The 12,500-nt window shown below is 47.6% G+C and overlaps 1 protein-coding gene across 1 annotated transcript in view; it reads left to right on the plus strand.

Moving 5' to 3' along the window:
• Positions 1–12,500, plus strand: part of LOC307081991 (transcription factor COE3) — a gene marked incomplete at its 5' end in the record, with an annotated part of 105,661 nt that overhangs the window by 76,744 nt on the left and 16,417 nt on the right. The window contains 2 exon segments of the mRNA XM_079745390.1: positions 6,522–6,658; positions 6,661–6,690. Of these exon segments, the coding sequence (XP_079601516.1) occupies positions 6,522–6,658; positions 6,661–6,690 (167 nt within the window).

A 12,500-nucleotide genomic window follows, 5' to 3' on the forward strand; every position in this document is an offset into this window, starting at 1 on the left:
GTGATGCCAGGATATGTTAATCTGCTCAAGTGAATAATTACCTCCTCTGTGCCTTGATTAGCCCGGTGACAGCCGGGGACTGTGTGTGTGTGCCTCAAAGAAATAGCAACCCTCCCCTCCCTCCCTGCCCAAACCTGAGTTGAGTTATTATTTTCCTGCTTCTCGGCCGAAAATGCCCCCGCAGAAACACTAATTATCTGACATTAGTTCCACAAGTTAACTCCTTCCTCTTAAGTGGAGCGCCTGTGCTCTTTGATATATGGAATGTAGTGCGTCTCTGTCGAGGATAGGGGTATTCCCTGGACGGGGAGCACACTTCTGCTGTCTATTAAAAGAAGAGACGGGCCGTAGATCAAAGCCGGGCCATAAGCACCCGCGGTTGTTACATTACCGCCAAACAAATGGTACCGCTAACCACTAAGTGGCTAAGTAGCGTCCCAGCGCGCGCGGGATATCGTGCAGCCTCTGCAGCGTCGTCGTAGCGCGTCACTACTTTTAAACTGTGAATTTAAGTTGAGTATCTTCTAAGCTGGCTTCGCTGGCGGCGCTTCTGTGCGAGCCCACCTCTGTGTTCAGGGGTGTTTAGCTGTCTTGGGAGAGTTGTGTGTGTGTGTGTGCGTGCGTGCGTGCGTATGTGCGTGATGTGTGTGTGTGTGTGTGTGTGTGTGTGTGTGTGCATGTCTGCGTGTTTGTGTGTGTGTGTGTGTGTGTGCCTTTAGCTGTGTGAGGGCTAATGGGAGGTCAAGTAGAGTAAGTCAGATGAGGTAAATGTTGCCGAGGCAGCGTCCTTGTGGCTCCGTGTTTTGGTCTTCATTAAAAGCGAGCGGTCGGAGGGGGAACCAACCCTGCTTCTTCGTCTTCATCGTCTGCTACCTAAACCCCCGTGGTCCCCCATCATACCTGTCAATCACAGTTTAAAGTTCATGAAATTTCTATGAGCATCGATTGAAGGGGTGCGAGTGTAAGGGGGTGGTGGGGTAGATTGATCAGTTCTCCCCCTCTGAGGCCTCAGTCCTCTCTATGGGCGTTGCTGAGATGGATTTCATGTTTCTTGCGTTGGAATGTTTGCTTGCGTTTGATGGTGAAAAGTGTGTGAAGTTATTACTATTCTGAGTTTGCACCTTTTTTTTTTGCTAATGGTTGTTTATGGATTAGGCTTAAATTTAATATAAAAAATAAATGCATACAATTACAATAAAGACCTCTTGGTGGATAAATTATATTGATTATTATTTATTGAATTAATATCAGAGTTATACATATATTATAATATATTTCTGAATCCAAAACATATGCAATAATTATATTAGACATGCCCCAGATTATTATATCTTTCCAACACATAATAATCTTTTTTAATGTTAGTATTTTTACTACTATTAATACTATACATATTCCTTGTTTTACTCTACGGCGTTGCACACTGCATCAGCCTGTGACTCCAACATGCGACTGGCGGCGTTTTGTATCGCCCGGCGGAGAAAGAAAATGATGAATGAAAAGAGGCGATGCGATCAATAGATTGGTGACAAGATGTGAGGAAAGGTCACGGTCAGCTTGTCAACAAGCCCCAAGCCACATACGCATATACGCCGGCACGCCACTTGACCACACATAAAACACATCAGTCCGTTCCACTTAAGCCCCCCTCCCACCCCGCCCCCCCGACACACACACACTGTTGCACATCTGCCAGTTCCTCCCCGCCCCTCCCCTCCATCAGAGAAAGTAAGGACAGAATTATCGGCTGCGAATGCGGCGGCCATGGGAGGCCAAAGCGAGACGCCCGCATCAATCAGAAAGAGAGGATGAATACGGGAAATTGCGGCACGCATCAGGCTTGAGATGTGGGAAGGCTCTTCAAATCCCTGTTCATTCCGAAAGGCCCCGGGCCCCGCCTGGGGACCGAGACAGAGGCAGAGAGAGAAAGCGAGGGAGAGAGAGACCCAGCCGCTATCTGGTATGGAATATGGAGTCCATTTGAAATGATAAGTGTAATATAGGGGGAGGCCACAGAGCGCCGGCTTGTGTACGAGGCGTGGCGATGCCGGGAGATAAAGTACCTGAGTTAGATTGTGGCCCCTCATTGGGGACATGGCTGTGCCCGCAACAAGGCCATCCACCCAGCACATACACAAAACAGAACAAAATATGCCAAGGTGAGGAACAGCATCCCCACAAGGGCTGATTTCATCTCCGTCTCGGAGCGCCGGTAAATATGGAAGGAAAATGTACAATCAAAAAACAGAAAAAGGGAAAAGATTCCCACTTAGTGTGCGAAACCAGTGAATGGAATAGAGGAGAAAAAAAAACGGTACAACATAAATAAATGTAAACACTTTTGGAGTGCTTGGATGTAAACAGAGGCTTAGCTGATATATACAGTGGCCTCTGAAGCATGGCGCCCCAGCACGGCTCTGCCCCCAGGCCCCTGCTCTGACTGGGGGTAATGAGTGTGTGGTCACAACCCGATGAGCCGCTCCGTCTTATGCGTCAACACATCCTGCCCTCCCTTCTTTTCGTTTGTACGTAGTTGTTGTTTTAAGGGTTAAAGACAGTGGAGTCATCTCATTTTTGCTACTCGCCTCCTCTCCTCTCCTCTCTTTATTCCCTCTTTCATTCCTATCCTCTCCCTCATCCCCTCTCCTCTTCCGCCCCTTTTCTCCCTCCCAACCTCCCGCCTTCTCTCCTCCATCTCCCCTCCTCTCATATCTCTTCTCCTCTCTGTGGTACATTCCTCTCTGTTAGCGACAGCCACTCACTGCCAGGTGTGTGAGTCTCCACTCCGTGATCGCTGTGATGTAACACTGTGACCTCATCGTGAACTCCGTGCTGACCTCTGGCACCTGCAAGTCAGTCTGTTTGTGTTTCTTGGCGGCGATGGTGCTGGAGACAGCCCAGGCGTCGTCATGGGAACAGGCCATAGCCTGGGAACTCTGTTCTTCAAGGATGCTTATAATGGGTTCTGATAATCTTCTACGAAAGGGGGCTGTTTGGGGGGGGGGGGGGGGGGGGTCTTTTCCTGTGTGACCCTGAGATCATCAAGACAAGAGTTTTGTTTTGTCTGAAAGCACGTGTATGTTAGGCCAGTGGAAGTGTCACAGGGTTGGGGATTCAATTACATATTGCCTCATACAACCACTATTATAATTTTTTTTTACACTTTTACACGTACTTTTGCTCCCAACTTTTTATGCCTGTGAATTATTTTCTCTTTATGTCATCTCACATTTGTTTTTCTTTCTGTACTCTCTTTATTTTCCCCAGCTTTTCATCTCTCTCTCTCTCTCTCTCTCTCTCTCTCTCTCTCTCTCTCTCGCTCTCCCCTGCTCTATCAGTAAGTCAATCTCTCTCTTTCTCCTTCCCTCTGAGGGAGGGAGAAAAAGAGAAAATGCATATCTATCTCTCTCTAAGTTACCCTCTCTAATTCTCTCTCTTTTCTCTTTGTCTCACTCTCTCAGTAAGTCACTCTCTCTCTTTGTCCCTCCCTCTCTCAAAAAAACCTGTTCTCCTCATCATTAGTCGCCTAATAGCAGCACTTCATTCAGGGAGACCTTGGTCGACCACTTGATCACGTTCATAGAGCGAGGGGATAAAGAGAGAGTGTGAGATATGGAAAGAGAGAGAGAGAGCTAAAATAGGATGATTTAACTTTATTTTCATCATCTCTCTCTTTCACTCTCTTTCACTCTCTTTCACTCTCTCTCTCTCTCTCTCTCTCTCTCTCTCTCTCTCTCTCTCTCCCTCTCTCTCTCTATCTTCATCTCCCTTCTCACTTTCTCTTCCCGCTCGGCTGAAATGTCTTTCACAGATTTTGTTAGACGATACATTTTATTCTAATGTAAATGAACAGATAAGTACATAAACACACACATTAATGTGGAAAATGAATAAATATTTAAACACACAAATAAACCAAATAAACCACCCCAAGGCACACCACAGACAGAACATGACTGGCCCTACCGAAATAAAGAAAAGCACGACAAGAAGAGAAGAGATCAATAGGAATTAGGACAGAGAAAGTGCCACTGATGCCTGTGATTCCAGCGTATGTTTACACTACATCAGGCAATCTGTCTTCATATGGGCTGTGATGGGGCAGGGGGGGGGTCAGGGATGGCTCAGCCAGTCGCCTCTCTCCAATTACCCAGCCTCCTCTGTGCACCGAGGCAGCCGTATCGATTGGCTGGCTGGATCAAGCCCTCCTCCCCTCAGGCAGCCAATGGCGCGCTGAGCAGGTCAAAGTGTGGGGTGATTTTAATAAGGACAGGGTAATGGGGATTAATTTCAGGGAAAGGAGGAGGAGATTGGGGTCTACCTCCATAGACTGTGTCTCTGTATCTCTGTCTCTCTTTGTCTGTCTGTGTGTCTGTCCTTGCGTCTCTGTGAGTCAGTCTCCTGTCTGTCTTTTATTGTTTTCCTCCTCCTCCTACTCCACTCACGTCCTGTCTGGGAGCCGTCTCCATGCGGCTTCCTTATCCTCTCCCCTGCCATTAATTCTGTGCAAAGGTAAATGGCTTCTTTATTCAATCGCTGCCATTCCCAGGGCGCGTTTTGCTTGTTTTACGGGTGGGAAAGATCTGTGCACACCGCGCCGACAAGCAATTGAGTTTGGGAATTTGGTTGATTACGCTCTCCGTATTGTCCTAACACATTATCTCCATCCATGCACTCTGCATCCTGAAAAGTCTCTTTGGGATCACAGGGAGGAATCCCCCTTCACGCGGAGAGTCTAATAGATTGTGGCCCTGCCGTAGTTGGGGCCCAGCACTGAAGGGCGGGAAGCTCAAATACAACATGGCAGCCAGCTTTGGCGGGGCGCCGTCAGCTTCTGTCACCTTTTAGATACCGACCCCCTCCTACCTACCCCACCCCTTTCCCTGTCGCTCTCAGCCTCAAAGCTCCACCGACGCCACCGCCACAACCGCCCTCACCACCGCCGCCTCCACCCTCGCACGCCGCCACTCGAACCAGGCTCTGACAAATTTGATTTAGCAGCTCGCACGGTTTCTCATTCCCTGGGAAAAAACAAATATTGTTATAATGGTAATAACATCTATTTGCCGGCTCGCGACCAAAAAACAGCGTGGGCCTTTGAAAGAGACCCCGAGCGCCGGCGTATAGCCGCCTTATTCTTATTCATGAATGTGACGGTTATGCATATTAGCGCAAACTAGCTATTCTACTCACCAACATTTGGTGTGTCAATCATCCTTACAGGATACAAGAGCCACTGGTGACAAAGGCCGAGTGGGCCCGATCGGCTGACAAATTGTCCCCAAAGTCGAATTTGACAGCCTTTTATGATTAATGGACTTGATTATGGAGAAATGTCTTCCTAACTCATTTCCGGCAGTTTTTCTTCGCGCTCCTCGCTGGGGTACCGGCGAGAGGAGGCGGAATGGAGATGTGTTTTTTGGCGGTGGCTGAATGAAGTGAGAAAAAAGGGTAGCCGCTATGGGAAAAAAGGGGAGGTTCAATTAAATTAGTTAGGAAGGCACTCGAAAAGGGAAAATGAGACAGGTTGAGTGTAAGGTCTTGCGCTTAATGAAGAGGAGGGGATATAAGAGGGATGATGGGGGAGAGGGGTTGTGGAGGGCATGGGGTTCGGTTGGAGGGGGGGGTCGGTAGCTGTGCTATCACCTCCCAATGTGTCTTCTCTCTACACGCTGCTTCACAGGTTATAAACCGACGTCTTAAGCCATCAAACTGACCTTCAAACTTATGTCTTTAATTACTATTGTTCCCATGGTAGAGGCAAGATAGTCTAGTGGTAATGGTGATTCCCAAGCAAAGGGATATGGGTTCAAACCCCAATGTCCACAGTCTACCTGTGCATAACCTTGAGCTTAAGTTCTCTAATTCCCCGTTGCCATTATTGACATGTACTTGAAAACAAAATAATGAACGTCACTTGGTGAAAGCTGATAAATAGAAGCAGAGGGCTTGAAACTTCAAGGTTGTTTGTTCAAATTCCTGGCAAGAATAAATGAGAAGTTGAGGGGATGGAGCAAGTCACGTCAACTTCATTCACATTGGTATGGCTGTTCAGTGGAAACTGTTGCAGACAACATTGGTCTTACTGGGCGTGAGCCCGGTATCACTTTCAGGTATTTCCCAACAAGGCCGAATGGTTATGTCAGAAAGCTCAAGAGCTTGGACACATTTCCTCTAGTCCTGTATCTGTAATCTCCCCTCTCCATTTTGTTTTTATTAAGTTTGACCATTTGTCCTTTCAAGTGTCCACGAGTGAATCCTTTACGTGTAGCTGGTATGTACAGTGTCTAACAATCTTAATGCAAAAATAACGGTGTTACCTTCATAAGATCAGGTTGTCAGACAATCTCAATGTCGCCTGACAATTTTTTCACTTTGTGTTCAACAGTTAATTTCCTTTTGTTTCTAATCATGGGATAGGAATATTAACCTGGAGTATATGGAAACCTATCTCAATATTAGAACATTATTTGTTTAAGCTTAAATGCTAACGGCTGCAATGTTCTGTGTTGGTTCCGCAGCGCTGAATGAGCCCACCATCGACTACGGCTTCCAGAGGTTACAGAAGGTCATCCCTCGTCACCCCGGCGACCCTGAGCGGTTACCCAAGGTCAGTGTCCACTTGACTCTCAACAGAGTTCACTCTGCACTTCTTGTTTGAACCTCCCGTTCAGTTCCCCCCACACCTTGGTGTGGGGGGAACAGACGGATTGGCATTCATGCATTACTCTCGTCTGAGTCCGTGTGTACGTATCGTTTTGGATTTGATTTTGAGTCAAATTGAACGGCTTTTGGCGCTGTTCCATATTCCATAGGTTAGAGGTGAAATTCAAATCTTGGCGATTCGTGCTGTTTTGTCCCATTAGGGCTACCGTAGACCACCAGGGCGTAAGTCGCTTAGTGCATTTTAGGGCTACTTGAGTGATGTAATATAACAGGGGGACCAACCTTAAGATGCCTGATTGGATTTGTTCGTTCTGCTCAATACGCTCTTGGCACTCGAAGGCCGTCTTAGTGCCAGCCACTAAATAGTTCAGATCGCTCCTATAACTAGGAACAGCTGTTTAGAGAGACAAAATGCTACTTCCTGAAATTCATATCCCTCCGCCGTCCTGGGCTTCAGAGGCTGCTCTACTTTCTGCCTTGAGCTGTAAATAGACGTGTATGTGTCTGATTATAAACAACTGCCTATGAATATTCACGATGCGTTCACCAGCGCTCAGGTGTAAATGGAGACGAGGAAAGGCCTTGACTGCAACCTGCACTCTTGTGTAAATGTTTTCAAATTAAACACACACACCCACAAACACACACATAGATACCCACACACACACTCACTCCACTCACTCAACCACACATACACACAAACACACACACACACACACACACACACACACACACACACACACATACACACACACACACACACACACAAACACACACACAAGAAACAGGGCCAGGAGCGGTGGTCAGGTGTGCTATGTGGCTCTGTGTCTGGTTAGTATGAAGAGATTATTCTGGCTAGGGCGGTGGCTAGGCTAACTGAGCTAGATTCCTTCAGGCAGGCAAACGGCTGCAGAGGGGAACAGAATCCGATGGGCGCTGACACTCTAAAGCAGCTGCCAAATTGAAACCATTTATCAAAATCTGACATCGGAGATCCAGTCACCAAAAAAGCAGTTTATTTGTAAATTGATACTAATAGTAAGCATACATTGTCTGGCCCCCCCTTTGATGGCCTGGTTTGCAGCGAGAGTGGAATGCCCTCTCTTCTCCCTGTTAAATATTTATTTATTCAAACCAAAACTCAATAAGGGTGTAGTGGCTTTTTTCTTTCTTCCCGTCGCCCTCTGAAGCCGCACGTCGCCCAGACGTCTTCCGACAGGAGAGAAATCACACGAGCCCCGAGAAAACGTGTTGCCCCGGGAAAACGTGTTGCCACGGCGGCGCTGTTTGGCAGAGGCCAATGAGATGGGTGAGGGCCGGGTCACATGATCACTGTAGGAGGGTTAACTTGGCTTGTCACTTCTCTTTTGTTTTCACCTGCTTCGACTCCCCTCCCTCATTCCATCTCCTCAGCCCCCTCCACCTTCTTGCTTTTGTGAAGGACAAGCGAATGGAGATGTTTAGTGTTTGACTCCTCGCTCCTGTTAGGTCCTCAGACGCCAGGGTAGTTGATTCTTTGTGAGGACAGGGAGATCTGAGACAAAGCATAGCAGTCATGTAATTCCCGCCAGGTGACAGGGTGGTATGCTGGGAGATGTAGTCATCTCTATCAAAACGATCAAAGAGATGCTGTGGTTTTAGAGGGAGACACACAAGTGCCTTGAAGTGAAACTGAAAGTGGGATTTCCATACAAGCAGTCCCAGAGATAGACAGACAGGCAGGCAGAAAGTTGGCACAGGGACAGACCACAGGGCAACATCAAAGATAAAAAGGTATGCAGGACCACAATCGAGAGACAGACGGCTCACATTCAGACAGTCAGACGAAGAGTTGGGATGGAAATACAGACAGACCTGACCGACACAAACAGAATTGACCAACAGACAGACAGAGTGGATACAGTGGGGGTAATGGGAAGACAACTGTGCCTGGATGACCTCAGGGGCAGAGTCTGGATAAGGTTCAGGCCACTAATTTCATTTCCAGTCTGTCTTGGCTGCAAGTGGACACCTCCCCCCCCCCCCCCCCCCCACAAACACACACCGCGTTATGGGTACTCCTCTCTCTGCAGATGGACAGATGGGGCTTTTGTAGTTGTTCTTCTGAGGGCAACGAACACTTCATGAACTGTTTGGATCTGTCGCTTAAAATTGGATCTCTTAAAATTATTATTATACAATTGAGTGTGGTCTTAAGCTGTTAGAATGTTTTTTGGTTTGTTTTGGGATTCTCCGTAAATACTGATTTGTGAAATGTCGAATTTATTAGATTTACCTTTCTAGGGTCTTCTAACCAATACTGTAATCTTTCATTTAAATAAGCTCAGCATGTGCACCAAATGTAACTTATCTTTGATTTCAAAATGAAACGATTTCAAAATCACTCCCCATTCAGAATTTCCCCTCATTATTTGCAAATTCTGTGAATATTAACACATGTTGTCGCACCTTTGGCGCTCTCTATTGACCCTCATATCCTTTTCTCGCATTTCCCTCTGAGGAATTAATTCAAATCCACTCCATGAATGACCAGTTTCCCCCTTTCATTGAAAATAATGAGCAATATTCAATTCAAGGGGCTGAATTTTAATCCACTTCCTCTGAATGAATTAACCCCCCCCATCGTTTCGCGTCATTAGCATATCCACGGCGGCGCTGTGATAATATCTAATCGCCTGGTCCACGCTAATGCCGCTCTCCCCATCTATATTTCATCACGCAGAACAGCGGGGAGGGAAGCGGCAGCGCAGGGGGCCCGTGGCTTAGACAGCGGCACTAGCTAGCTAGCGAGCGGGGAGGATAGCGGTAGCGGCGGTAGCGGTGCTAGCTGCTCGGGGTGATTTATCATTGTTAAGGGCGCTGTCGGACGGCTTCTCCTCCAGGGTCACACCGAGCCCCGCTCCTCCTGCTCCTCTGAGGAGCCAGCCCCCTGTAATTAAGCCCCCAGAAACCAGCGGAGGAGCAGGAGAGATTGGGGGGTGGGGTGGATGTGTCAGGTGCCGGACAGGAAAGAGGGCAAGGAGGTGGGGCGGAGGGGAGGGCTGCCGCTGAGGTTTTACAGGACCCAGGTTGGGTTTGGGGGGGAAGGGGGGAAAGGGGGAGATGCCAGTTCGAGGACTGTGGTGGGTTTTTTCCAGGTTGATGTATACTTGGCCATGGCAAGAGGTTTTTTCTGTATGAATAAATTTAATTGGTTGTTTGACAGGAACTAGTTATGATTTCACTTCCTGCTAAGAAGGGCAAAAGGGCCTGGAATTGAATTTGCAGATTTGGGAACCGACACATGGCAAAGAAAAAAAACAAAAAAACATCCCCTGTAAGAAAGCATATGCTTGTCTGAGATCATAAATCAAAATTTGGTTTAATTTCCTGTCTATAGAGGATGGCCGCCCTGTTGAAAATAGTATTTTTTTCATTTTATCATACCTGGTCTTCATTCGGCCTGCTGGTTCTGTGAGTTATTCCACATTAAGCCACTAAAGTGCCCTAAAGAGACACGCATTCTGTGCAAGATGTGTGGTCTGTCATTGAGAAATACGGTATGCTGCTCAGAGAGAGAGAGGGCCGCAGAGAGCCGGGCAGATGAAATGATTTTTCCCAATGGTTCTGGCCATAAAGAGACAGGAGGGCCTCGCTTACTCACTCCCCGTCCTGCTCTCTCTCCCTCCCTCATTGTCTTTCTCCCTTTCTCCAGCTTTCTCTCCTTCTCTTTATTTCTCATTTTCTCTGACTCCCTCCCTCTCTCCCTCCTTCTTTCTTTCTCATTTTCTACTGTCTCCTCTCCCTTTCTTTCTCCTCTCCCCTCCCTAACTCTATCCATCGCTTTCTTATTTTCTCATTTTTCTCTCACTCTCTCCCCTTCTTTCACACAATTCCTCTTTCTCTCCCTCCCACGCACAGAAATGTGCAAATACACTCACACACCTAGCCAACACACAAATATAGATGTGTGCAGATGAAACAAATGCACATGTAACTATGTACATGTCTGTGCAACCCTGGGTTTGAGTGTGTTTGTATGTGTGTGGGTTTCTATGTGTACGTGAATATGTGTATGTGCGTGTACGTTTGTCTGTGTGTGTGTGTACATTTGTGTGTAATCCTGGATGGATATGTGTGTGTGTGTGTGTGTGTGTGTGTGTGTGTGTGTGTGTGTGTGTGTGTATGTGTGTGTGCATTTGTGTGTTACCCTGGATGGATATGTATTTGTGTGTGTGTGTGTGCGTACGTGTGTGTGTGTGTGTGTGTACATTTGTGTGTAATCCTGGATGGATATGTGTGTGTGTGTGTGTGTGTGTGTGTGTATGTGTGTGTGTGCTTTTTTGTGTTACCCTGGATGGATATGTGTGTGTGTGTGTGTGTGTGTGTGTGTGTGTGGAGATGTGTGGATGTGTAGATGTTTGTGTAACCCTGTGTGTGGGTGAGCAGGGGCTGCGCACACTCCCAGTAATGGAGATCACAGAGTGACTGATAGCGTTGCAGAGACCTCGAGCCACGCCGCCACTACATTTCACAACCGGCCAATCAGAGTGGCCGGGGCTCTGGCCCCTGACAGCCTATCTCACAGGTTAAACCCACCGCTGTCATCGCTCCTTTCTGTCATCATCTCCCCAGACGCCGCTGCCCGGGGAATATTTCTATCCCTCTTTTATTGTTCAGGGGACACTGGTTTCTACATCCAGAGATTCCAGTTCAGGTTCAGGAAAAAACCGAAAGTCCCCTCCTGTATTTTGTGCCAGCCCTTTGGGCGTGGTAATTGGCTTAAGCCGGAGCCACGGCTAATGAGTGAGTGGAGCTGGGGCAGTGCAAAAACAAAACATGGATTTCTTGTATTTGTCCTCTCCTGTTGAAATCAGATCTGAAGGCTGTCCTATCAGCCTACATTCAGGGGATTTATGCATTTAACTGCCCCCTCAGTTAAACGCAGAGAATGTGGAGACCCTGGAAAGTTTAAGCCAGAAGTCCACTTTTCTACAAATGACAGCCTTACATTTTGTCGTGGTTTTTCACAATATAAGCAACCCATTCATAGATAAGGTCATCAGATGGCTATAGAGATGTCACTAAACAGTCCAGGTTTTCAAATGTGAACCACATCTGAATCTCTCCCTCCCTGATTGGCCACGGGTCATTATCCAATCAGACGGAGTTTTGATTGCCCTGCTATCCTCATCCTGGCCTAGCCTCATTTTCCTCTGCTCCTCCCCATCCATCTCTCCACCACTTGATCTGTCCATTTATCCCAGAGAGAAAACACAGAGTGTGCCCCATTGACTCCATCACCTCCCTCTCCTAATTCCACAACTCCGTTCCAATCTATCCATCTCTCCGCCCCCGAGAGGTACTGTCTGGAGACTCGTTCATCTCTCTTCCTATCCCTTTCTCCTTTTTGCTCTACCCCTCCCATTCCCACCGTCCCTATCCTACCCTTCACTGGCTCTCCTATTCTCTTTTCTTGTATTCTCTCATTTCCTCTCCTCTTCTTTTTCTTTGTATTCTCTCATGTTCTCTCCTATCGTACTTTCATGTGTTCCCTCTACTAGCTCTCCTCTCCTCTCCTCTCCTCTCCTCTCTCCTCTCTCCTCTCTCCTCTCCCCCTCTCCTCTCCCCTCCTCTCCTCCTCTGTTCTCCTCTCATGGAGGTGTGGGGCCGTGATAAGGGATGATGAGCATGATAACAAGGGTCCAGTGCATTACCGTATTGATTGGGGCGGGCCGCTAAAGCACCACAGCGTTGATTGCCGCCACTTGCGCTGACAGGAATCCAATGGCGCTGTCTGTCCACGGTGGTCCGCCTCGAGCTTGGGAGGAGGGGGTTACGTGTGTGTGTGTATG

Source organism: Pollachius pollachius, assembly GCF_949987615.1.
Source record: "Pollachius pollachius genome assembly, chromosome: 10".
Taxonomy (NCBI): Eukaryota; Metazoa; Chordata; class Actinopteri; order Gadiformes; family Gadidae; genus Pollachius; species Pollachius pollachius.